The sequence below is a fragment of the Dendropsophus ebraccatus genome, chromosome 11 (assembly GCF_027789765.1).
Source record: "Dendropsophus ebraccatus isolate aDenEbr1 chromosome 11, aDenEbr1.pat, whole genome shotgun sequence".
Lineage (NCBI taxonomy): Eukaryota > Metazoa > Chordata > Amphibia > Anura > Hylidae > Dendropsophus > Dendropsophus ebraccatus.
Window position 1 is genome coordinate 6368105 of NC_091464.1, and position 23250 is coordinate 6391354.

The window sequence follows — 23250 nt, forward strand, 5'->3', positions numbered from 1 at the left end:
ACAGATGTGGGGGTAAGAGGGCGCAGGGATGAGAGGAAGGAGGGGAGGATGACAGAGGGGGACTGGTGTCTCCCCTAACACTGTGCCACCACTGTGCTATGGACATGGACAGGTATAGGGGAAGAGACAAACAGAGGCAATGCGGAGGGTGCTACTAGCAGGATCTCCCTGCACACACTACACCACCAACGACGGGGGCAGCATGGGCGGCACAGGGGGACTAGTGTCTCTCTAACTGTGCCACCAACGGAGAGGTGGCGGGGGAGGGATGAACAGGTGCAGAGGAAGGGACAATCCTGACAGGAAGGAGGCGAGCAGAGAGGGGTCACTATTTTAGATTGCCCGCAATTCAGGCGATCAGGTGCTGTCTCAGACAGTATCAATCACGGTTTAATTCCGGAATCCCATCCCAGAATCCCCCTAGAACGGTTCCTCTGTGGAGTGAAGGTAAAAGATGGCTGTTATAAGAAACAGCAGCCATCTAAATTAAAACAGTATTTTTTAACCCCTACAGCCGCAAAAAGCCCTGGAAGTACCTGTACGTCCAGGGTTGTCTAGGGGTTAACGCAGATAGAAATATTTTTAACTTCTGCCTTAAAGGAGATGCGTCACCAGAAAATGACATTGTTTTTAGTTAACATATTTGAGAATTTTTGATGACATTTTTCCTAATTTTCTATATTCATTCTCACCACTGAGGCTAAAACTAAGCTGAGACTCACTGTTGTGTCTGTGGTGATAAGAGGAGGCCGCTGTAAAGTGATCAGTACAGCATTGCAGCATCCTGTGACACCAGTAGATAGAGGAGACAGTAGCAGCTCCCTGTTGAATGACCTCTTAACAGGTCACAGTGCGCACTCAGTAATGTCTCACATTCATCTCAAGGGGACAGAGCCTGTCTATTGTCGTCAATGTCAATAACTTTTGCTGTAAAGCGTGTCACTAAATGCTGTTAGAAACAGCTCAGACAAGGTGGCTGCTCCAATAACAATGTAGATAATGTGAAATAGAAACAGGTTAGAATAAAAGAGCACGTTTTAGTATCTCCAGTCACACTCCGGCCACTGCTGTAACTTCAGGCCCCGCCTTCTCCAGAATGATTGACAGTCAGAGGAGGTGGGGCCTGAAGATACAGCTGGTGGACTGGAGAGCAGGAGGCTGGATCACTGATAGCACAGATATATACGTCCGTTTCCAGGGCTGTACGAACAATACAAGGATTGACTGTGCAGCCCGGACCGCCAGATTTGTTGTGCCGTGTAAAGGCACTGCAAACAAACCCCTATCTAATCGTTTTATGTAAAGGATCCTTACTACATGCTGCACACAGTGAAAGATCAGAAAACGAAAGCAGCGAAACTGAATAAAAACATTCACATCTATACTATTCAATATGCTACAGGACTATCCCTATTGTGCATTGTGCTGCTGACATATGTGTTTCTATGCACCTCCAGGGGTCTGAGGGGTTCGAGGCATTTCCATCTCAGCTGGATGGCCGGTCCTTGTGATCATGACAGGTTCTTCCACAACACTGATGCTGTTACGCTGCATTAGTTCCTGCAACAGGTTGAAAATTTCTTCTGCCCGAGAGCATTTAAATGCAAATATCCCTAAGGAAAAAACAAGAAAGAAAACTGTCAGCAGCAGAAGCAAAACACACAATAATACTATACTATAACACACTATAAAAGTATACCATACTATAACATAGTATAATACTATAATACTACACTATAATGAGAGGACCTTGGGGACAAAGACTGGAAAAATATGCTCACAAGAAAAATTGGACATTTTTAAGAGCATAATGGGTAGATCTTTTGACCGTGTAGTGAAAATAGGAGAAAACCAATGTGGTTAAAGAAGTCCGGCGAAAATTATTTTTTTATATGTTATTACTGATGGAAAGTTATACAATTTTCTAATGTACATTAATTATGGGAAATGCTCCTATACTGCTATTTCCTTTAATTTAGTGTACCAGGAAGTGTTAGAAATCTCTCAGAAGCAGTGACGTCACAACAAAAGGTGTAATTCCTATGGAGTGTCCAGCAGGGGGCGCACTATATATAGAAGTCAATGAGTACCATTGACTTCTATATATAGTGCGCCCCTGCTGGACACTCCATTGGAATTACAATGGATGTGTATGTAATGTAATATACAGTGTTTTTGATTGAATACATTTATGAAATACTTTGGGGAGCAAGTGTCCTTGCTCCCCAAAGTATTCCATAAATGTAAGCAATCAGTACATCACAGTAAGCCCGCCACCCGCCGCTACCGAACGCCCGCCGCTGCCGCCACTGCCGCCGCTACCGAACGCCCGCCGCTGTGGACTACTCTCAACTACTACTCTCCCCACCTGCTCATAGCATGTGCAGGTGATGGGAGTAGTAGTAGCCGGGTTATATGGCTGAGATCGCCGCCGTGATGCCGCGCAGGGGGAGCCGCTCATCACTGCAGCTATCATCCCCCTCCGCTCCCCCCTCCTCCTGCTTCTTTACTCTATGTGATAGCTGACTTCCTGCCCGACCGCCGGCACGTGTGAACGGAGAGCGGCGGCCCGGCAGGAAGTCAGCTATCACATAGAGTAAGGAAGCAGCAGGAGGGGGAAGCGGAGGGGGGAGGATAGCTGCAGTGATGAGCGGCTCCCCCTGCACGGCATCGCGGCGGCGATCTCAGCCATATAACCCGGCTACTACACTCCCATCACCTGCACATGCTATGAGCAGGTGGGGAGAGTAGTAGTTGAGAGTAGTCCACAGCGGCGGGCGTTCGGTAGCGGCGGCAGCGGCAGGCGGCGGGCTTACTGTGATGTACTGATTGCTTACATTTATGTAATACTTTGGGGAGCAAGGACACTTGCTCCCCAAAGTATTTCATAAATGTATTCAGTCAAAAACACTGTATATTACATTACATACACATCCATTGTAATTCCAATGGAGTGTCCAGCAGGGGCGCACTATATATAGAAGTCAATGAGTACCATTGACTTCTATATATAGTGCGCCCCCTGCTGGACACTCCATAGGAATTACACCTTTCGTCGTGACGTCACTGCTTCTGGGAGAATTCTAACACTTCCTGGTACACTAAATTAAGGGAAATAGCAGTATAGGAGCATTTCCCATAATTAATGTACATTAGAAAATTGTATAACTTTCCATCAGTAATAACATATAAAAAAATAATTTTCGCCGGACTTCTCCTTTAACTACAGCGTTGGGTCCACTTTTTAATATGTTTATTAATGATCTTGTAGAAGCTGAAGCTGACACTAAACTGGGTAATCACAACAGAGGAGGATATTATAATATTACAGAGGGATTTGGATAAGCTGGAGGCTTGGGCAAATAAATGTTTAATGTTGATAAACGTAAGGTTATGCAATTGGGTCGTAGTAATAAGCACAGTTTTGGCTAAATAATAAAACACTGCGTAAAAAACTGCCTCAAAAAGGCCCTTGGGCCTTTAGTGATCAGTGCCAGGCAGCAGCTGCCAAGGCTAATAAAATAATGGGATGCATCAAAAGAGGTTGAGATGCTAAAGATGAGAATATAGTTTTACCCCTTCATAAATCCCTGGTCAAATCACATCTGAAAAACTCTGTACAGCACCGGGCACCTGTATATAAGAAGGACATGGCTCATCTGGAGCGGGTGCAGAGGAGGCGACCATGGTCATTAACCCCTTAGCGTCCCATGACGTATGTGATACATTATTGTGACGCGGGGGGGAGGGGTTCAGAGAGGGGTCCAGCCCCTGAACGGCAACGCTCCCGGCTGTGATCTGCAGCCGGTGAGCGCCTCTATTAGCCGACGCAGGTCCTGTTGGCGCGCCGGCTAATTAGGCATTTCAATACAGCTGTCAAACCTGACAGCTGCATTGAAATGCTTTATCACTCACGTCCCTGGTGTCTAGTGGGACGGATCGCGGGGGTGGGGAGATCCGTTCTTCTGCCCATGCCGGGCCTCAGTGTCACAATGACTCAGCAATGGCTCAGTAATAGAGATCAGTGCTGTGTATATACAAGTCCCCCAGGGGGACTTCTAAATCATGTAAAAAGAAAAGTAAAAAAGTGTTTTTATTAATAAATAGTCCCTCCCCTAATAAAAGTCCAAATCACCTGCATTTTATAAATATAAATAAACAAACAAAATGTTTGCTATCACCACGTGCGTAATTGCCCCAACTATTTAATCACATTCCTGATCTCGCACGGTAAACGGCGTAAGCGCCAAAAAATTCTAAAGCGCAAAAATTGCGCATTTTTGGTTGCATCAAATACAGAAAAAATGTAATAAAAAGCGATAAAAAAAAGTTGCATATGCACAGGGTAACGATTGAAAGTACAGACCATGGCGCAAAAAATGACACCTCACACAGCCCCATAGACAAAAGGATAAAAACGTTATAAGCCGGGGAATAGAGCGATTTTAAGGAACATATATTTGTAAAAAATGGTTTGAATTTTTTAAAAGCCATCAAATGAAATAAAGTTATACATGTTACATATTGTTGTAATCGTACTGAGAAATCGTACTGAGGAATCGTACTGAGGAACATAGATAACATATTAGTTTTTACCATACAGCGAACGGCGTAAATGCGTAACTCCCCGAAATCAAGACAAATTCCTTCTTTTTTTTTTCAATGACAGCGCAAATTATTTTTTCCCGGAAAAATAATGCCTGTCATTGCAAAGTACAATTGGTTTCGCAAAAAATAAGGGCTCATATGGGTCTATAGGTGAAAAATTGTAAGTGCTATGGCCAAAGTGGAAAAAGCAAAAGTGCAAAAACGAAAATTGGCTTTGACCTTAAGGGGTTAGGGGAATAGGTGGGTTACAGCACCAAGACAGGTTATCAGGATTGGGGCTTTTTAGTTTAGAGAAAAAAAAAGACATTTTAGGGGCGATCTGATCCCAATGTACACTACAGTTCAAAAGTTTGGGGGTCACATTGAAATGTCCTTATCTTTGAAGGAAAAGCAAATTTCAATGAAGATAACTTTAAACTAGTCCTAACTTTAAAGAAATCCACTCTATACATTGCTAATGTGGAAAATGACTATTCTAGCTGCAAATGTCTGGTTTGGTGCAATATCTACATAGGTGTATAGAGGCCCATTTCCAGCAACTATCACTCCAGTGTTCTAATGGTACAATGTGTTTGCTCATTGGCTCAGAAGGCTAATTGATGATTAGAAAACCCTTGTGCAATCATGTTCACACATCTGAAAACAGTCTAGCTCGTTACAGAAGCTACAAAACTGACCTTCCTTTGAGCAGATTGTGTTTCTGGAGCATCACATTTGTGGGGTCAATTAAACGCTCATAATGGCCAGAAAAAGAGAACTTTCATCTGAAACTCGACAGTCTATTCTTGTTCTTAGAAATGAAGGCTATTCCATGCGAGATATTGCTAAGAAATTGAAGATTTCCTACAACGGTGTGTACTACTCCCTTCAGAGGACAGCACAAACAGGCTCTAACCAGAGTAGAAAAAGAAGTGGGAGGCTGCGTTGCACAACTAAGCAAGAAGATAAGCACATTAGAGTCTCTAGTTTGAGAAACAGACGCCTCACAGGTCCCCAACTGGCATCTTCATTAAATAGTACCCGCAAAACACCAGTGTCACCATCTACAGTGAAGAGGCGGCTGCGGGATTTTGGGCTTCAGGGCAGAGTGGCAAAGAAAAAGCCATATCTGAGACTGGCCAATAAAAGAAAACAATTAAGATGGGCAAAAGAACACAGACATTGGACAGAGGAAGACTGGAAAAACGTGTTGTGGACGGATGAATCCAAGTTTGAGGTGTTTGGATCACAAAGAAGAACGTTTGTGAGATGCAGAAGAAATGAAAAGATGCTGGAAGAATGCCTGACGCCATCTGTTATACATGGTGGAGGTCATGTGATGGTCTGGGGTTGGTGCTGGTAAGGTGGGAGATTTGTACAGGGTAAAAGGGATTGTGAATAAGGAAGGCCATCACTCTGCACCGCCATGCCATACCCAGTGGGCAGCGCTTGGTTGGAGCCAATTTCATCCTACAACAGGACAATGACCCTAAACACACCTCTAAATTGTGCAAAAACTATTTCCAGCAGAAGCAGCAGCTGGTATTCTATCATAGGTAATGGAGTGGCCAGCGCAGTCACCAGATCACCACCCCATTGAGCTGTTGTGGGAGCAGCTTGACCATATGGTACGCCAGAAGCGTGGGGGGCAATTTCTCCAGCTTACCTCAACAGATTAATAGCTAGAATGCCAAAGGTGTGCAATGCTGGAATTGCTGCAAAAGGTGGAGTCTTTGACGAAAGCAAAGGTTGATGTTATTTCAAATACAAATCATTATTTCTAACCTTGTCAATGTCTTGACTCTATTTTCTATTCATTTCACAACGTGTGGTGGTGGATAAGTGTGACTTTTCATGGAACACACAAAATTGTTTGGGTGACCCCAAACTTTTGAACGGTAGTGTACAAATATACGAATGGACAGTAAAGAGATCTTTGTAGTGGTCTTTTTACTCCTAGGTCTGCAACCATCACAAGGGGTCATCCTCTACGTCTAGAGGAAAGAAAGTTTCACCACCAGCACAGATGCCGATTCTTTGCTGTAAGAGCAGTGAGACTGTGGAACTCTCTGCCACATGGTGTTGTCATGGCTGATTCATTATATAAGTTCAAGAAAGGCCTGGATGCTTTTCTAGATAAATAAATATTATATTACAATATAATATTAAAGTTATGGGCATTAGATTTCTGGTGATACGCTGATCCTGGGATTATTCTGATCTCAACTGGAGTCGGGAAGGAATTTTTCTCCCTGTGATGGGACAATTGTCATCTGTCTGATAAGGGTTTTTGCCTTCTTCTGGGTTAGCACAGTAAGGTTTCTGTAGGTTGAACTTGATGGACTCTTGTCTTCTTTCAACCTTATTAACTATGTAACTACAATACTATACTTTAACCCAGGGGTGGGGAACCTCCGGCCTGCGGGCCGCATCCGGCCCATGACACCTCCGGATGCGGCTCGCGGCACCCCTATGACATGCGCTGCTCTGGAGGAGAAGGAGCCGGCATTCACAGCTTCCTCCTGTGTCTGTGACAGTTACCAGACACAGGAGGACGCTGTGTATGCCGGCTCCTTCTCCTCCAGAGCGGCACACGTCTTCTGCGGTTTGCTGCTCTCCTGTCATGTGCGCCGCGGTGGTGAGGCAGGAGCCGGCATACACAGCATCTTCCTGTGTCTGTGCCGGCTCCTTCCCCAACAGAGCGGCGCACGTCTTGTGACTCCTGCGGGCCGCGCGCGATGACGTCATTTCACCGCGCGCTGCCTGCAGGAGGAAAGGTGAGTGGGATGTTTATTTTATTTTTTTTATTTGGGGCAGGCACTGGGGATTAACTAGGCCACCAGGGACATGACTGGGGGGGATGGGGGGTTAAGAAGGCCACCAGGGACCTGACTGGGAGGTTAAGAAGGCCACCAGGGACCTGACTGGGAGGTTAAGAAGGCCACCAGGGACCTGACTGGGGGGTTAACTAGGCCACCAGGGACCTGACTGGGGGGTTAACTAGGCCACCAGGGACATGACTTGAGGGGGTTAAGAAGGCCACCAGGGACATGACTTGAGGGGGGTTAAGAAGGCCACCAGGGACATGACTGGGGGGTTAACTAGGCCACCAGGGACATGACTGAGGGGGTTAAGAAGGCCACCAGGGACATGACTGAGGGGGTTAAGAAGGCCACCAGGGACATGACTGAGGGGGTTAAGAAGGCCACCAGGGACATGACTGAGGGGCTTAACTAGGCTAGCAGGGACATGACTGAGGGGGGTTAAGAAGGCCACCAGGGACATGACTGAGGGGCTTAACTAGGCTACCAGGGACATGACTGAGGGGGTTAAGAAGGCCACCAGGGACATGACTGAGGGGGTTAAGAAGGCCACCAGGGACATGACTGAGGGGCTTAACTAGGCTACCAGGGACATGACTGGGGGGTTAACTAGGCTACCAGGGACATGACTGGGGGGTTAACTAGGCTACCAGGGACATGACTGGGGGGTTAACTAGGCTACCAGGGACATGACTGGGGGGTTAACTAGGCTACCAGGGACATGACTGGGGGGTTAACTAGGCTACCAGGGACATGACTGGGGGGTTAACTAGGCTACCAGGGACATGACTGGGGGGTTAACTAGGCTACCAGGGACATGACTGGGGGGTTAACTAGGCTACCAGGGACATGACTGGGGGGTTATCTAGGCTACGAGGGACATGACTGAGGGGCTAAACTAGGCTACCACGGACATCACAGAGGGGCTTAACTAGGCTACCAGGGACATGACTGGGGGTATTAACTAGGCTAGCAGGGACATAACTGGGGGGGATTAACTAGGCTAGCAGGGACATGACTGGGGGGGATTAACTAGGCCTACCAGAGGCATCATTGGGTGTGGGGGGGGGGTAATTAGGCTACCAGGGACATGACTGGGGGGTTAACGCAGGCTACAGGGTATCACTAAGGATTCACATCAGGTACAAGGGGCATCACAGAGGGTTAACTACAATAGCAGGGGCATTAGGGGAACAATACTTTGCCTTGCCCCGGGTGCTGCAAACCCACGCTACCCTGCTGCGCACGGTATGCGGCCCTCGAATGATTTTATAAATGCCCGACCCGCCCTCGACATGGAAAAAGTTTCCCACCCCTGCTTTAACCCCTAGACAACCAAGGGCGTAAATGTACCTCCTGGCGCCGCTAGGGGAGTTCAGAGGGGGGCTCTGAACTGCCTCGTTCCTGGCTGCTATGTAGAGCCCGGGACCGCGGCAGTTAGCGGGTACGGTCCAAACAAAGTTGACAGCTGCATTTAAATGCCTCACCATCCCCCACCCCCCATACCTTGTGGTGGGATCACTCCTGGGAGGCGATCGCGGGAAGAGCGGTCCCTGCTTCCTGCCGGGCTCTGCACCGCAATGGCGCTGATCCCGATTCAGCGATCTATTGTTCTCGGCTGCAACAGGCAAGAGCAATAGCTCACCGATTTCATTGATCAATGCAGTATTTATGTACTGCATAGATCTCAATGAGAGATCAGTGTAGTTATACTAGAGTTATACTACCCAGGGGACTTCTAGTTAGTGTGTAGAAAAAAAAAAAAAAGTTTTGTTTTTTTTTTATTAATCAAAAGTCCCATCCCCTAATAAAAGTCTGAATCCCCACCCCTTTTCCATTTTATAAATAAAAAAAAACACAACATGTTTGGTATCGCCGTGAGTGTAATCGCCTGAACTATTAAGTTATCTCATTCCTGATCTCGCACAGTAAACAGCGTAAGCGCACAAAAATTTCAAAGTGCAAAACTGCGCATTTTTGGTTACATCAAACCCAGTAAAATTGTGATAAAAGTGATCAACAAGTCACAAATACGCAAACAAGATACCGATAGAAAGTAGAGATCATGGCGCAAAAGATGACACCTTACACAGCCTCATAGACCAAAGGATAAAAGCATTAGAAGCATCATGTATTTTTTTAAAAGGTTTTAAGTTTTTAAAAGCTGTCAAATAAAATAAATGTTATACAGGTTACATATCGATGTAATTGTACTGACTTGAGGAACACATAACATGTCAGTTTTACCCTAGGGCAAATGGCATAAACACAATTCCCCCCCCCCCCCCCACACACACACACACACGCAAAAAAAAAAAAAAAGTGTTTTGTTTTCAATTTCACCACACACAATTTTGTTTTCTGGTTTTACAGCGTATTTTATGTAAATTAAGTATGTCATTGCAAAGTACAATTAATAGTGCAACAAATAAGGGCTCATGTGGGTCTGTAGGTGGAAAAACGCAAGCACTATGGCCTTTGTAGTCCGTCTATTGCAGAGGGCCCTCTGTCCAGTCCCCCTTTAGTAGATGCCCCCCATGTGGCCACCTGTGCAGCTCCCCTTATTAGATAACCCCCCCAACACACATGATGGCAATAAAATGAAAAAACAAAAAACAAATCACTTCCCACACACTCCCCCATTGCTGCAGCTGTAATGGAGTGCGATGCCCTCTTCTGTTACAGACATTGCCTGCGCCGGGAATCCCATCCGCCTGACAGTGCTCCGTCAATTGCACATCGCCGAGAGGCGGGACTTTCAGCGCAGGCAACATCCATAACATTGTCTGTGCCGGAAGACAGAAGATGGCATCACACACCATGGCAGCTGCAGCAATGGAGGAGTGAGTGGGAGGTGAGTTTTATTGTTTGTTTTTTTTACCCCATCCTTTGATGCGGACAGTTCAGATGGCCATGTGCTCCCCAGGAGCCTCTGCCACCGCAGAGTTTCCTTCTTGAAGGTAGTGCAGAAAAGTTAGAAACATACCTTGCCCAGTTTGACAACGTCGTCCACTTTCAAAGGAGAAGAGGTTAGAGTCATATCCATAGCGCCGCAGACAGAGGTAGGGCCATCTTACAGCATCTCGTTTCCTAGTGTGTAAAACCAACTCAGTCTGTGTTAGCTCCATAATCCCAGAGCCCAGCTCTGTTCCCTCATCATCCACGTTGGTGACCTAAAAGAAATTAATATATACATATACTATTTGTTTTTCAGAGCTTCTTTTGGAAGGTTTTTGTGTTTCTAAACCTCTACTTCTTCATACTGCTGCCCACTACTCTCTGGGAATGTCATTGGATAATGCACCTGACTGCAGTATGAGGCCGAACCACAGAGACAGAAAAACCACAGGCACCAAAAAGAACAGATTTTAAATGATATAGTTCCATATGATTGTACTGTACCTTTACATGGTGGTGTTCCATTCTGTCTACCTTTTAGAGGTTTTCTACAGAAAATAGCCTGCTTTATCCCTTCAGAAAAAATGATGGGGATTTTTTTTTTCAAATCAACTGGAGGCAGAAATGTTTATAGATTGGTAAATAACTTCTATTTAAAAAATCCAGTCTGGCCAAACTTACCAACTGTTGTATGTCCTGCAGGAAGTGGTGTATTCTCTTCAGTCTGACACAGTGCTCTCTGCTACCATCAGGAACTGTCCAGAGCAGTAGCAAATCCCCATAGAAACCCTCTCCTGCTCTGGACAGTTCCTGACATGGACAGAGGTGGCAGCAGAGAGCAGTGTGTCAGACTGGAGAGAATACACCACTTCCTGCAGGACATACAGCAGCTGATAAGTACTGGAAGACTAGCAATTTTTAAATAGATTTTTACAAATCTAGACAACTTTGACACCAGGTGAATAAAAAAAAAAAAAAACGACATGAGAACAAACAAGATTTTTGGTGAAGACATATCCAGAAATATTTGAAAAAAAGTTGCATATGTGCAAGCAAGCTCGCGATAGAAAGTACAGATCATGGCCTCAGCCAAAAAATAAAAGCTCTGTGAGGATCAGAATAAAGCAAATTTTAAACACAATGTATTGATCAACAGACGTTGTTTGGCTACAACTATCAAAATAATAATCATGTCATTTACTTCCGGCTGTTGTCCATAGACTTCAATGCAATTTTTCTTTTAAAACAATGGCTGTTGTTTATACGTAGTGGGAACATAGCCTTACAGAGTATTTCAGGAAAAAGTAGGAGTCTGCGGGGGGTCTGACCTCTGTATCCTACCCCCCCCCCCCTCCCAGGACGATCTCCATACCGGGCCCTGCAGGTATGGCACATCACCCGCAGATCTGTTCACTCCTATGAAGTACAGCGCTCTTCCAGCTTACTCATCTCTTTCTTTCACTCCATAGGAATGAATAGAGCTGTGGTCATGTTCCATACCTGCAAGGTCCAAAATGCAGATTGTGAAGGGTACAGAGGTCGGACCCCCTGGAATCTCCTACTTTAGAGAAACATAGATAACTTGTCAGTTTAACCACAGGGCAAATAGCGTAAAGACAAATGAACCCCCAAAATTAAAAAAAAAAAAAAATATATATATATATATAATAAAATAAAACAAATAAATTATATATATATATATATATATATTTCATAGTGCAAATACTTTTTTTTTATTTTTTTTAGTCTAAGCAAATTTTATGGCAAAATGTCCCCACAAAGTAATATTGGTGTACCAAAAAATAAGAGCTCATAAGGGCTTATCGGTGTGGCAGATAACAGTAAATGTTAACGGCAGCACAAATATAGCAATTTTTTGTACCTTGTAAAGGCACTGTTCTCACTGCCCATACACACCTGCACTCGGCCCCATATTGAGCCATGTAACAGGACCCTTAGATAACACGTCCAAAAAGCCTCAGTTTTTTATTTTACCCACAAACACAAGTCTCTACTGCACGGCCTTTAATTGCTGGAGTTACAAAATACTTTACTTTGAACTTGGTTGGATGATTATCTGGGAGTCCGTCTCGACAGCTGCAGCAGCTTCCCATGTTATCAGCACATCAGGTTTCCTCTGAAAAAGTAGAAATAGTTCAGATTAGATCCAGATTCTAGAAGGGCTGCATCACACTGTAAGCCAGTACTGTGTTTGTATCTATATATGTTGGTTTTTAATGTAGTTAATAGGCTTTCGTATCAACCATGGGTGCGATGTGCAGCCATTTATGTCCTCCAGGCTTGTGCATTTTATGTTTCCCGTCCCTTTTTTCTTTGTAAGACCGATGTGATCCAGAAAAGCGAGAGGTGGCTGCAGTATGTGGGGAATATAGGAACAAGGCAGCCGGACACAGGGAGCCTGGACAGGTAAGTATCTTTTTTTTCCCCCCCCTTTACCCTTGCATCAGCCATTGTCCGCCCATTACTGTCACACGCAGCCATATGGCTGTAATGAGACCACACTGGTTTGCCCATTATACATTGGTCACTGGCTCACTTTTTTACATGCCTTACGGTTGGACACTTACTAATGTCCCGGAAAAGGGGCAGATTTGCCCATCTCTGTGGTGTAAGCCAGCCGTATCCTCCCATGCCAGTCATGATAAGTGTCTCACAATTGGAGACCTGGACTGATCAAAATATGGACATGTAAAACGTTTTTTTTAAAACGACAGTGACACTTTATTTGTGTAGGTACAATATAAAGGGAATGTTTATTGTGTTTGAATGAAATGAGTTTTGCGCCCTTGTTTGGTGTTACCTAGTGACACATCGGCCTTCACCAGACGCTAGCAGCCCTGGATCCTGGTGAAGGCTCCGTCCTAACACTCCCATTGTTTATTTTACATACTGAGAAAAGCCTTTTGTACCTTCTTGAGGCCATGGGTGGAGAATAGTTTTAGTGTTCAGGACCCACAGGAGCCACTCCGCTGCACCATCTCTCGTCTCATGGGACCAGCGAGGACTACATGACCACCTTCAATCCATGTATCATCTGCTGAGGAGAAGAGGAGATACAAAAGACCCTTAGTGAGAAAACCAGCGTCCACTCTCTGAGCACTGAGGGAGTTTCCACTGCAGCCACTATGAGTTAGGGACAGATAACATGGATACATTTAGGGGCCACTGCACCCCAAACACATAAAGCACTACTGTAAAAGCCTATCAGCTCACTGTCCTGGCCGCATGAAGAAAAACACTGCTGTGCACAGCATTACGGTTAAAGGGCAACTCCGATCTCATGTGACATCCTTAGACTTGTAGGACTCATCAAATTATACATTTTTGCATATACAATCATTTGCCAAATTTGTCTGTTTCTCCTGATGTTTCTATGTTTATGGCCATTTTTGACAGCTCATTATCTAGGTAATCAACCACAGCTCTACTCTAAAAGCAGTGGTCTGACTGGTGTATACATAGCTATATTGTAAATATTCGGTATATATACAGTACACACACTAAAAGGCTGAGCGATTATGGCCTAAATCAATACCACGGTTAATTGTATATGTAGCTGCGGTAACAATAAACAATAATTATGACACGCCCCTTTTGCAAGCCACACCCCTTTGTCACTCCTAACAGCCCCTCCCTTCTCCATAGACACATAATGGAGACAGAAATCCTGCTTCTTCTGAGGTGAGGGGGGAGGCTGGGAGATTGCTTTTTCAGTCCAGAAGGAAACTCTTTTGGTTTATAAAACCTATTACAGAGTTTCTTAACCCTTTAAGGACAGAGCAAATTTCGATTTTTGCGTTTTCGGTTTTTCCTCCTTGTGCATAAAAGGCCATAGCACTTGCATTTTCCACCTAGAGACCCACATGAGCCCTTATTTTTTGCGTCACTAATTGTACTTTGCAATGACAGGCTGAATTTTTGCATAAAGTACACTGCGAAACCAGAAAAAAAATTCAAAGTGTGGTGAAATTGAAAAAAAAACGCATTTTGTTTATTTGGGTGAAATGTGTTTTTACGCCATTCGCCCTGGGGTAAAACTGACTTGTTATATATGTTCCTCAAGTCGTTACGATTACAACGATATATAACATGTATAACTTATATTGTATCGGATGGCCTGTAAAAAATTTAAACCATTGTCAACAAATATACGACACTTAAAGGACAAGTGCCATGAAAAACTTTTTCCCAGTAATTGAAGCACATTACAAAGTTATATAACTCTGTAATGTGCTTCAATCACCTATCTGCCTCCCTTCCCTGTCTTTTCCCCCCTCCACCCCCCACCAGGAAGTGTCCTGACTCACACAGACCTGATTACTGCCGTCACCGTCACCAGGCAGCTCCTTCTTGTGAGGATGAGTCATCAGCAGGAGGGCTGCTCTAGGTCCTGTTACACCGGCCTCCCCCTCCCCCTCCTTGTCAGGTGACTCTGCTTGCTCAGCTTATCTTCTCTAGTGACATGACTCCTTCACTGAGTCCACAGCAGCAGGAGAGAGGGTATGAGGGGAGGGGGGAGCTGCCTATGTGCCGGAGTCAGTCAGAGGGAAGATAAGCAAGTGAGATGTGACAAGTGATGGCTTGCAGTTGTTCAGCCAATGGGAGTTGAGCAAGCCTGTCACCTGACAAGGCAGGGGAGGGGGGAGGCTGGTGTAACAGGAGAAGGAGCTGAGAGAAGAGCTTGGTGACGGTGACGACAGTAATCAGGTCTGTGTGAGTTAGGACACTTCCTGGTGGGGGGTGGAGGGGGGATAAGACAGGGAAGGGAGGCAGATAGGTGATTGAAGCATATTACACAGTTATATAACTTTGTAATGTGCTTCAATTACTGGGAAAAAGTTTTTCATGGCACTTGTCCTTTAAAACCGCTCCATTCCCAGGCTTATAGCGCTTTTATCCTTTGGTCTATGGGGCTGTGTCAGGTGTCATTTTTTGCGCTATGATGTGTTCTTTCTATCGGTACCTTGATTGCGCATATACGACTTTTTTGATCGCTTTTTATTACAATTTTTCTGGATTTGATGCGACCAAAAATGCGCAATTTTGCACTTTGGGATTTTTTTGCGCTGACGCCATTTACCGTGCGAGATCAGGAATGTGATTAATAGTTCGGGCGATTACGCACGCGGCGATAGCAAACATGTTTATTTATTTATTTACTTTCATTTATAACCTGGGAAAAGGGGGGTGATTCAGACTTTTATTAGGGGAGGGGGATTTTTACTAATAATGACTTTTTTTTTTAACTTTTACACTTATACTAGAAGCCCCCCTGGGGGACTTCTAGTGTAAGTGCTCTGATCTCTCATTGAGATCTCTGCAGCATAGATATGCTGCAGAGATCCATGAGATCGGCACTCGTTTGCTTTCGGCTGCTGCAGCCGGAAGTAAACGAGTGCCGAGCCGGGGACGGCGCCATCTTGGAGCGGTCCCCGGCCGGCTTCAGAAACGGAGATCGCTCCTCCGGGATAACATCCCGGAGGAGCGATCTCCCCACTAGACACCAGGGATGACGCTGCGTCCGGTAATCGGATGCAGCTGTCATGTTTGACAGCTGCATCTGATTACTGTATTAGCGGGCACGGCGATCGGACCGTGCCCGCTAATACCTACGGTCCCGGGCTACAAGCGGCACCCGGGACCGGCGCGGTTCAGAGCGGGGCCGCGCGGCCCCGCTCTGAACTCCCTTACTGGCATCAGGGCGTAAATTTACGCCCGATGTCGTTAAGGGGTTAAAATCGCTTGAATTGTTGATATTTAATGTTTTCAAAAAATGGCCCTGAAATGACAGTTACGCTTTAAGTATGGTGAATATTTAGTTAGAAACATAGAAGATTGTCAGCAGGAAAAGACCACCTGCTCCATCTAGTCTAGTTGTGAGTTGTTCAGGACATGGAGGCTGGAGACTGGCTGCATCCACTGCACACACAGGAGAAGCTGCTTTATATGTTTCCTTATTCCCTCAGAAGACGCCCCAGGATCATGTAGGACATTAGGGAGAAGCTGCTGAGCCAGTGTGATAGATAACTCCCCTGGTATATGACCGGCCATTTATGAAGGAGCAGGAGGCGGAGTCAGAGTCGGAGTTGGTCCTGATAAAATTCAGAAGTCGGAGTTGGAGCTACTGCTTACCGACTCCACAGACCTGGGGATAGGGGTGTATAACTATACAGGAGGGGCACATAGGGACAGGGGTTTATGACTACTCAGGGGGAGGCCCATAGGGATAGGGCTGTATTACTATACAGGGGTGTATGACTACACAGGGGGGGTACATAGGCATAGGGGCGCTACAGGTGCAGACACAATGCATGCTGACACCTGATAACCAAGTCATGTACCTGGAGTCCAGCTCTAGAATGCTCCGGCGGTGAGTGAACCCTCTGACCGTCCTCTGGCTATACAGCAGATACAGTCCTGCCAATTCTATGAGGTCGGTTAACCAACGCCAGAGACGGTATCGGTATATCGCCCAGCCCTAATACACTATAGGGGAGATTTATCACTGGGTGTAAAAAATACCCTGGTGTAAACTGCCCACAGCAACCAATCACAGCTCAGCTTTCATTTTACCAGAGCGGAGATTGGTTGCTATGGGCAGTTTACACCAGGGTATATTTTACACCCAGTGACTAATTTCCCCCATAATACAGTGAAATTATAGAATCCAGGGATTTGATCAAATCACTAACCCTTTTCAGGGACATGATGGAATGAACGATCAAGGAGTAGCCCGGCTCGGTGTTTGGCGGCAGAGGCGGACGGGGGAGCAGAGCGGCACACCTCCCTGGCAGGCATATGGCGGCGGGGGCGGACGGGGAGCACAGCGGAACACCTCCCGGCAGGCATTAGGCGGACGGGAACTCCCAGCAGGCACGGCAGCGGAGGCGGACGGGGGAGCAGAGCGGCACACCTCCCGGAAGGCATATGGCGTTGGGGCGGACAGGGAGCAGAGCGGCACACCCCCCCGGCAGGCTTATGGTGTTGGGGCGGACGGGGAGGAGAGCAGCACACCTCCCCAGCAGGCATATGGCATTGGGGCGGACGGGGAGGAGAGCAGCACCCCCCCCCCAGCAGGCATATGGCATTGGGGCGGACGGGGAGGAGAGCAGCAGACCTCCCGGCAGGCATATGGCGTTGGGACGGACAGGGAGCAGAGTGGACGGGCTGGGGGAGCAGGAGGCATGTTGCAGGGCGGAGCGGATGGGACCGGAGGTGGATGGGGAGCAGATGGGAAAGGAGGCGGACCTGGAACAGAGCGGCACACCTCCCGGCAGGCAGACTGGGAGCTGATCGGACAGGCCAGGGGAGCAGGAAGCGCGTAGCAGGGGAAACTAGCGGAACGGGGAGCATTTACCGGGATTTGATCAAATCCCTGATACTATCATTTCACTGCAACATATATCTATATCCTAAAAATGAAAGTCTGTCTGTCCCATATAGACTTCCAAACATCTTAACCATTTGACCCCAAATTTGGCACACAGATACATTGGGTGCCCGGCAAGGTTATAGCGAAGGTCCCGTCCTTGCCAGATGTACAGAAGGGGGAAGAGCTCCCCATAGAAATGAATGGGAAAATCTCCACACTGCCCACCCAGGTGATATATTTAGCACTGCAGCTGCCCAGCAAAAGTGGCTGTTGGAAGCCTTAGCAACCAATAGGATTACTACTTTCATTTTCAAAGGAAGCTGGAATCTTATTGGTTGCTAGGGAAGCTGCCTCAACATCCACAGAAATAAATGGTAGACCCCCTACTCCAACTATACCGTACAGGTATACAGGACTCCAAAACTATACACTACAGGTATACAGGACCTCCAACTATATACTGCAGGGATACAGGACCTCAATCAACTTTATACTACAGGTACACAGGACCTCCACCAACTATATACAACAGGTAAACAGGTCCCCAAAATTATGCACTACAGGTATACAGGACCCCAAAACTATACACAACAGGTATACAGGACCTCCACCAACTATATAACAACGCCAATGTTGTACATAACCAGGCTGTGTATTTAACACTGCCAATGTTGTATATAACCAGGCTGTATATAACACTGCCAATGTTGTATATAACCAGGCTGTGCATATAACACTGCCAATGTTGTATATAACAAAGCTCTGTATACAGTCTGATCACATGACATCAGTTTGGCTATTAGGTATTTAGGATGTTTAAAGCTTTTAGTTTATTTCTAATGTGCATAAGCTACAATTTACATAAACAGTGCATGACTGTCTGGTATGAAGGGCTACTGGCGATTTCCCGTTAAACAAAAAAACAAGGGTATAGATTGGCCTCCTGGGCACTCTTGGAACAAATCTAATTAACACACTGACACTTTATACCCAAGCAGCAAAGGGTAGATTTTCTAGTACAGAATATAGTGGTGGTTGGTAATTTAAGCAACAAGCTGTCAACAACTGATATATATATATATATATATATATATATATATATATATATATATATATATATATATATATATAGTTAGCCAAGTTGGGAATACCCCAACTACCATTCCCGCTACTGTAAGATTGAATGTAATTACACACTCGTATGTGAATGCCGGCCCCCTTAACCCCCCACTGCCCAGAGCATGCCTTACCTGGTCCGCGCTCTGGCTGCATCTGAGGCTCCCGTAAGACCCGCACAGCCCCGCCGCCGTCACTGATTGGCTATGGGAGCTGGGAGCCTCAGATGCAGCCGGAGCGTGGACCACGTTAAGTGTGCTCCGGGTGGCAGGGGGTTAAGGGGGCCGGCGTTTACATACACACAGCAGAATATGTAATTCCATTCAAACTCACAGTACAGGGAATCACAGCAGATTTTGCTGCAGAACTCGCAGCGTGAAGTCTGCAGCGATTCGCTACGTGTGGCGCTGCTCTTATGGCATGTTCATACAGGGGAACAGCACCTCAACATCAGTGCGGATACTGTTACTATACAATTGTGGTTTTTCATTGCGAAACCTCCTGACCAAGACCACGGACGTGTGAGGGCCTCAAGTCTCTCTCTCTCCCACATTCTCAGAAATGTTTTTGCACTAGAAATGTGTTTAAGGGTATAAACCCACACACCGTATAAGCAGCGTATAAGCATTCATTCCATGAATACGGTCCGTGCAGGGAGGATGTGCTATTACGATGCAGGGAGCTCCAATGTTTGCGCTACTGTACTGACTGTCACAGCACTTATATGTAAGTAATACAAGTGTCCTGTGTGCAGTTTACTTGCAGACAGGAATGGAGTTTGCAGGATGGTAACCAGGGAAGACATGCCATATAGAAGGGATAGAATGGCTAGATATAATCCTGCTCCTCATATACACACACAGGACATAGCCGCTCCTCATGTACACACACAGGACATACACACACAGGACATAGCCGCTCCTCATGTACACACACAGGACATACACACACAGGACATAGCCGCTCCTCATGTACACACACAGGACATACACACATAGGACAGTGCCGCTCCTGCTATACACATAGACAGGACAGTGCCGCTCCTGCTATACACATAGACAGGACAGTGCCGCTCCTGCTATACACATAGACAGGACAGTGCCGCTCCTGCTATACACATAGACAGGACAGTGCCGCTCCTGCTATACACATAGACAGGACAGTGCCGCTCCTGCTATACACATAGACAGGACAGTGCCGCTCCTGCTATACACATAGACAGGACAGTGCCGCTCCTGCTATACACATAGACAGGACAGTGCCGCTCCTGCTATACACATAGACAGGACAGTGCCGCTCCTGCTATACACATAGACAGGACAGTGCTGCTCTAATAATAATAATAATAATAATAATAAATAATAATAATAATTTTATTTGTATAGCGCACACAGATTCCGCAGCACTTTAGCCAGTTATTGCTCCCTGTCCCATTAGGGCTCACAATCTAAATCCACCTATCTGTATGTTTTGGGTGTGGGAGGAAACCCACGCAAACACGGAGAGAACATACAACTCTTTGAACCCAGGACCCCAGCGCTGCAAGGCTGCAGTGCTAACCACTGAGCCACCTACACACAGACAGGACAGTGCCGCTCCTGCTATACACAGACAGGACAGTGCCGCTCCTGCTATACACAGACAGGACAGTGCCGCTCCTGCTATACACAGACAGGACAGTGCCGCTCCTGCTATACACAGGACAGTGCCGCTCCTGCTATACACAGGACAGTGCCGCTCCTGCTATACACAGACAGGACAGTGCCGCTCCTGCTATACACAGGACAGTGCCGCTCCTGCTATACACAGGACAGTGCCGCTCCTGCTATACACAGGACAGTGCCGCTCCTGCTATACACATAGACAGGACAGTGCCGCTCCTCCTATACACACAGACAGGACAGTGGAGCTCCCTTCTGTACACATAGGACAGTGCCGGTCCTCCTATACACAGACAGGACAGTGCCGCTCCTGCTATACACAGGACAGTGCCGCTCCTGCTATACACATAGACAGGACATTGCCGCTCCTGCTATACACATAGACAGGACATTGCCGCTCCTCCTATACACACAGACAGGACAGTGGAGCTCCCTTCTATACACATAGGACAGTGCCGGTCCTCCTATACACAGACAGGACAGTGCCGCTCCTGCTATACACAGATTATACACAGGATTTGAGCCCAGGACCCCAGCGCTGCAAGGCTACAGTGCTAACCACTGAGCCACCTACACATACACACCTACACACAGACAGGACAGTGCCGCTCCTCCTATACACACACACACAGGACAGTGCAGCTCCCTTCTATACACATAGGACAGTGCCGCTCCTCCTATACACACACACAGGACAGTGCCGCTCCTCCAATCACACACACAGGACAGTGCCGCTCCTCCAATCACACAGACAGTGCCGCTCCTCCAATCACACAGACAGTGCCGCTCCTCCAATCACACAGACAGTGCCGCTCCTCCAATCACACAGACAGTGCCGCTCCTCCAATCACACAGACAGTGCCGCTCCTCCAATCACACAGACAGTGCCGCTCCTCCAATCACACAGACAGTGCCGCTCCTCCAATCACACAGACAGTGCCGCTCCTCCAATCACACAGACAGTGCCGCTCCTCCTATACACACACAGGACAGTGCAGCTCCCTTCTGTACACAGACAGGACAGTGCCGCTCCTCCTATACACACACAGGACAATACGTCCAAAGTCACCTGACATGAGTCACACTGAGCTTGTGGCCAGAAAGTAAGTTGCCCTATTTCAGAATTGTTTTATATTATAGATAGAAAGTTACAAAAAAATATCTCCTTTGTTCCTCTGCTGGGCCTGCTCCGCACCCCGAAGATACGCAGGGCGCGCTCCGCACCCCGAAGATACGCAGGGCGCGCTCCGCACCCCGAAGATACGCAGGGCGCGCTCCGCACCCCGAAGATACGCAGGGCGCGCTCCGCACCCCGAAGATACGCAGGGCGCGCTCCGCACCCCGAAGATACGCAGGGCGCGCTCCGCACCCTGAAGATACGCAGGGCGCGCTCCGCACCCCAACTACACCCTGAAGATACGCAGAGCGCGCTCCGCACCCTGAAGATACGCAGGGCACACTCCGCACCCCAACTACACCCTGAAGATACACAGAGCGCACTCCGCACCCTGAAACCACCCGCACAGCTGAGAGGGAAAGCAGAAAAACAGAATCCAAAAGTGACAACAATACCAGGTCTTCTCCCGCCGTCACCTACTGAAATGGCATCAGAACAGACGACCTGGTAAGATGTCCGGCTGCCAGGAAAACATGGACACCGCCACAGATCGTATCCACCAGGCATCCCTAGGGCGACATCACACTTAGTGTTTAACTCCAATATAGACAACTGGGTGTGGCATTGCATGTGGGCGTGGTTTCAGAGTGTCCCACCCCTTTCAGCCTGGGGGAGGGGCTCGAGCACTGGGGACCCTTACTGTAATTTTAACCACATAAAAATGTAAATTCAAAATATAACATTGCAGAATTGATTTTTTTTGTCCATTTCGTCCAAGAAATTCACTAACTCCCTGACTCCATCCTCCAGAAGAGAACATGGCTGCTTAAAGGGTTAAAGTGTGTGCGCTCTCCAGTCCCGGTGACCATCACACAGTCTGCACCCGATCCCCGACAATTGTGCAGGAACCGCAGGCTCTGAACAGGGCTCAGGCTGAGGCCTGTGTGTTTACCTGTCAGCGCCGCCGCAGTACACGGCTCACAGTGAGGACGGCCGCCCGCGTTACCGGTCCACCGGGTCACACCGAGTACAGACAGCAACCTCTATGATGCTTGCGATCACCACATCACTCGTCCCCATTCAGATCAATAGACCGCTACGCGGCAGGCGTAGCATCGTCCGGCCGTACGTACATGTGCCGTCACTCCGATCAGCCGCTCCGCCGCGGCTCCATCCCCGTCACACACCGCTCTCCGGGAGCCGCTTCATCCGATATTCACATCACAAGCCCGGAGAACGCACCCCCGCCGCCCCGAGCGCAGGGAAGATGCTAAATCTCAGAGAGCTGAAGGACCTTCCGTGACGTCATGACCATGTGACAGTCACATGGGGAGGTGGGGGAGGAGTCAGTGTGGGAGGTGGGAGGAGTTCTGTGTGGTGAACATGTCCTCATGAGCGGGTGACGGAGATGTGAGGGCTGCCTGAGCCTCTGTAACCAGTCCAGTGGCTGGCATACACCGAGCCTAGCCTGTCACCGACATACACCGAGCCTAGCCTGTCACCGACATACACCGAGCCTAGCCTGTCACCGACATACACCGAGCCTAGCCTGTCACCGACATACACCGAGCCTAGCCTGTCACCGACATACACCGAGCCTAGCCTGTCACCGACATACACCGAGCCTAGCCTGTCACAGACATACACGGAGCCGAG

The 23250-nt window shown here is 47.3% G+C and overlaps 1 protein-coding gene across 2 annotated transcripts in view; it reads right to left on the minus strand.

Annotated features, from left to right (window-relative positions):
• The window catches only part of FRS3 (fibroblast growth factor receptor substrate 3), a 31672-nt gene extending 8829 nt beyond the window's left edge, over positions 1-22843 (minus strand). The window contains exons 1-5 of one of the 2 annotated variants that reach the window (XM_069945164.1): positions 22728-22843; positions 13238-13362; positions 12362-12444; positions 10396-10582; positions 1452-1613 (exon numbers count right to left, since the gene is read on the minus strand). In XM_069945164.1, the coding sequence (XP_069801265.1) occupies positions 1452-1613; positions 10396-10582; positions 12362-12421 (409 nt within the window). In that variant the 5' untranslated portion in view covers positions 12422-12444; positions 13238-13362; positions 22728-22843. Of the gene's footprint in view, positions 1-1451; positions 1614-10395; positions 10583-12361; positions 12445-13237; positions 13363-22546 lie in introns of both variants that reach the window. The other variant, XM_069945163.1, reaches the window with a different exon arrangement.
• Positions 22844-23250: the final 407 nt, after the last annotated feature.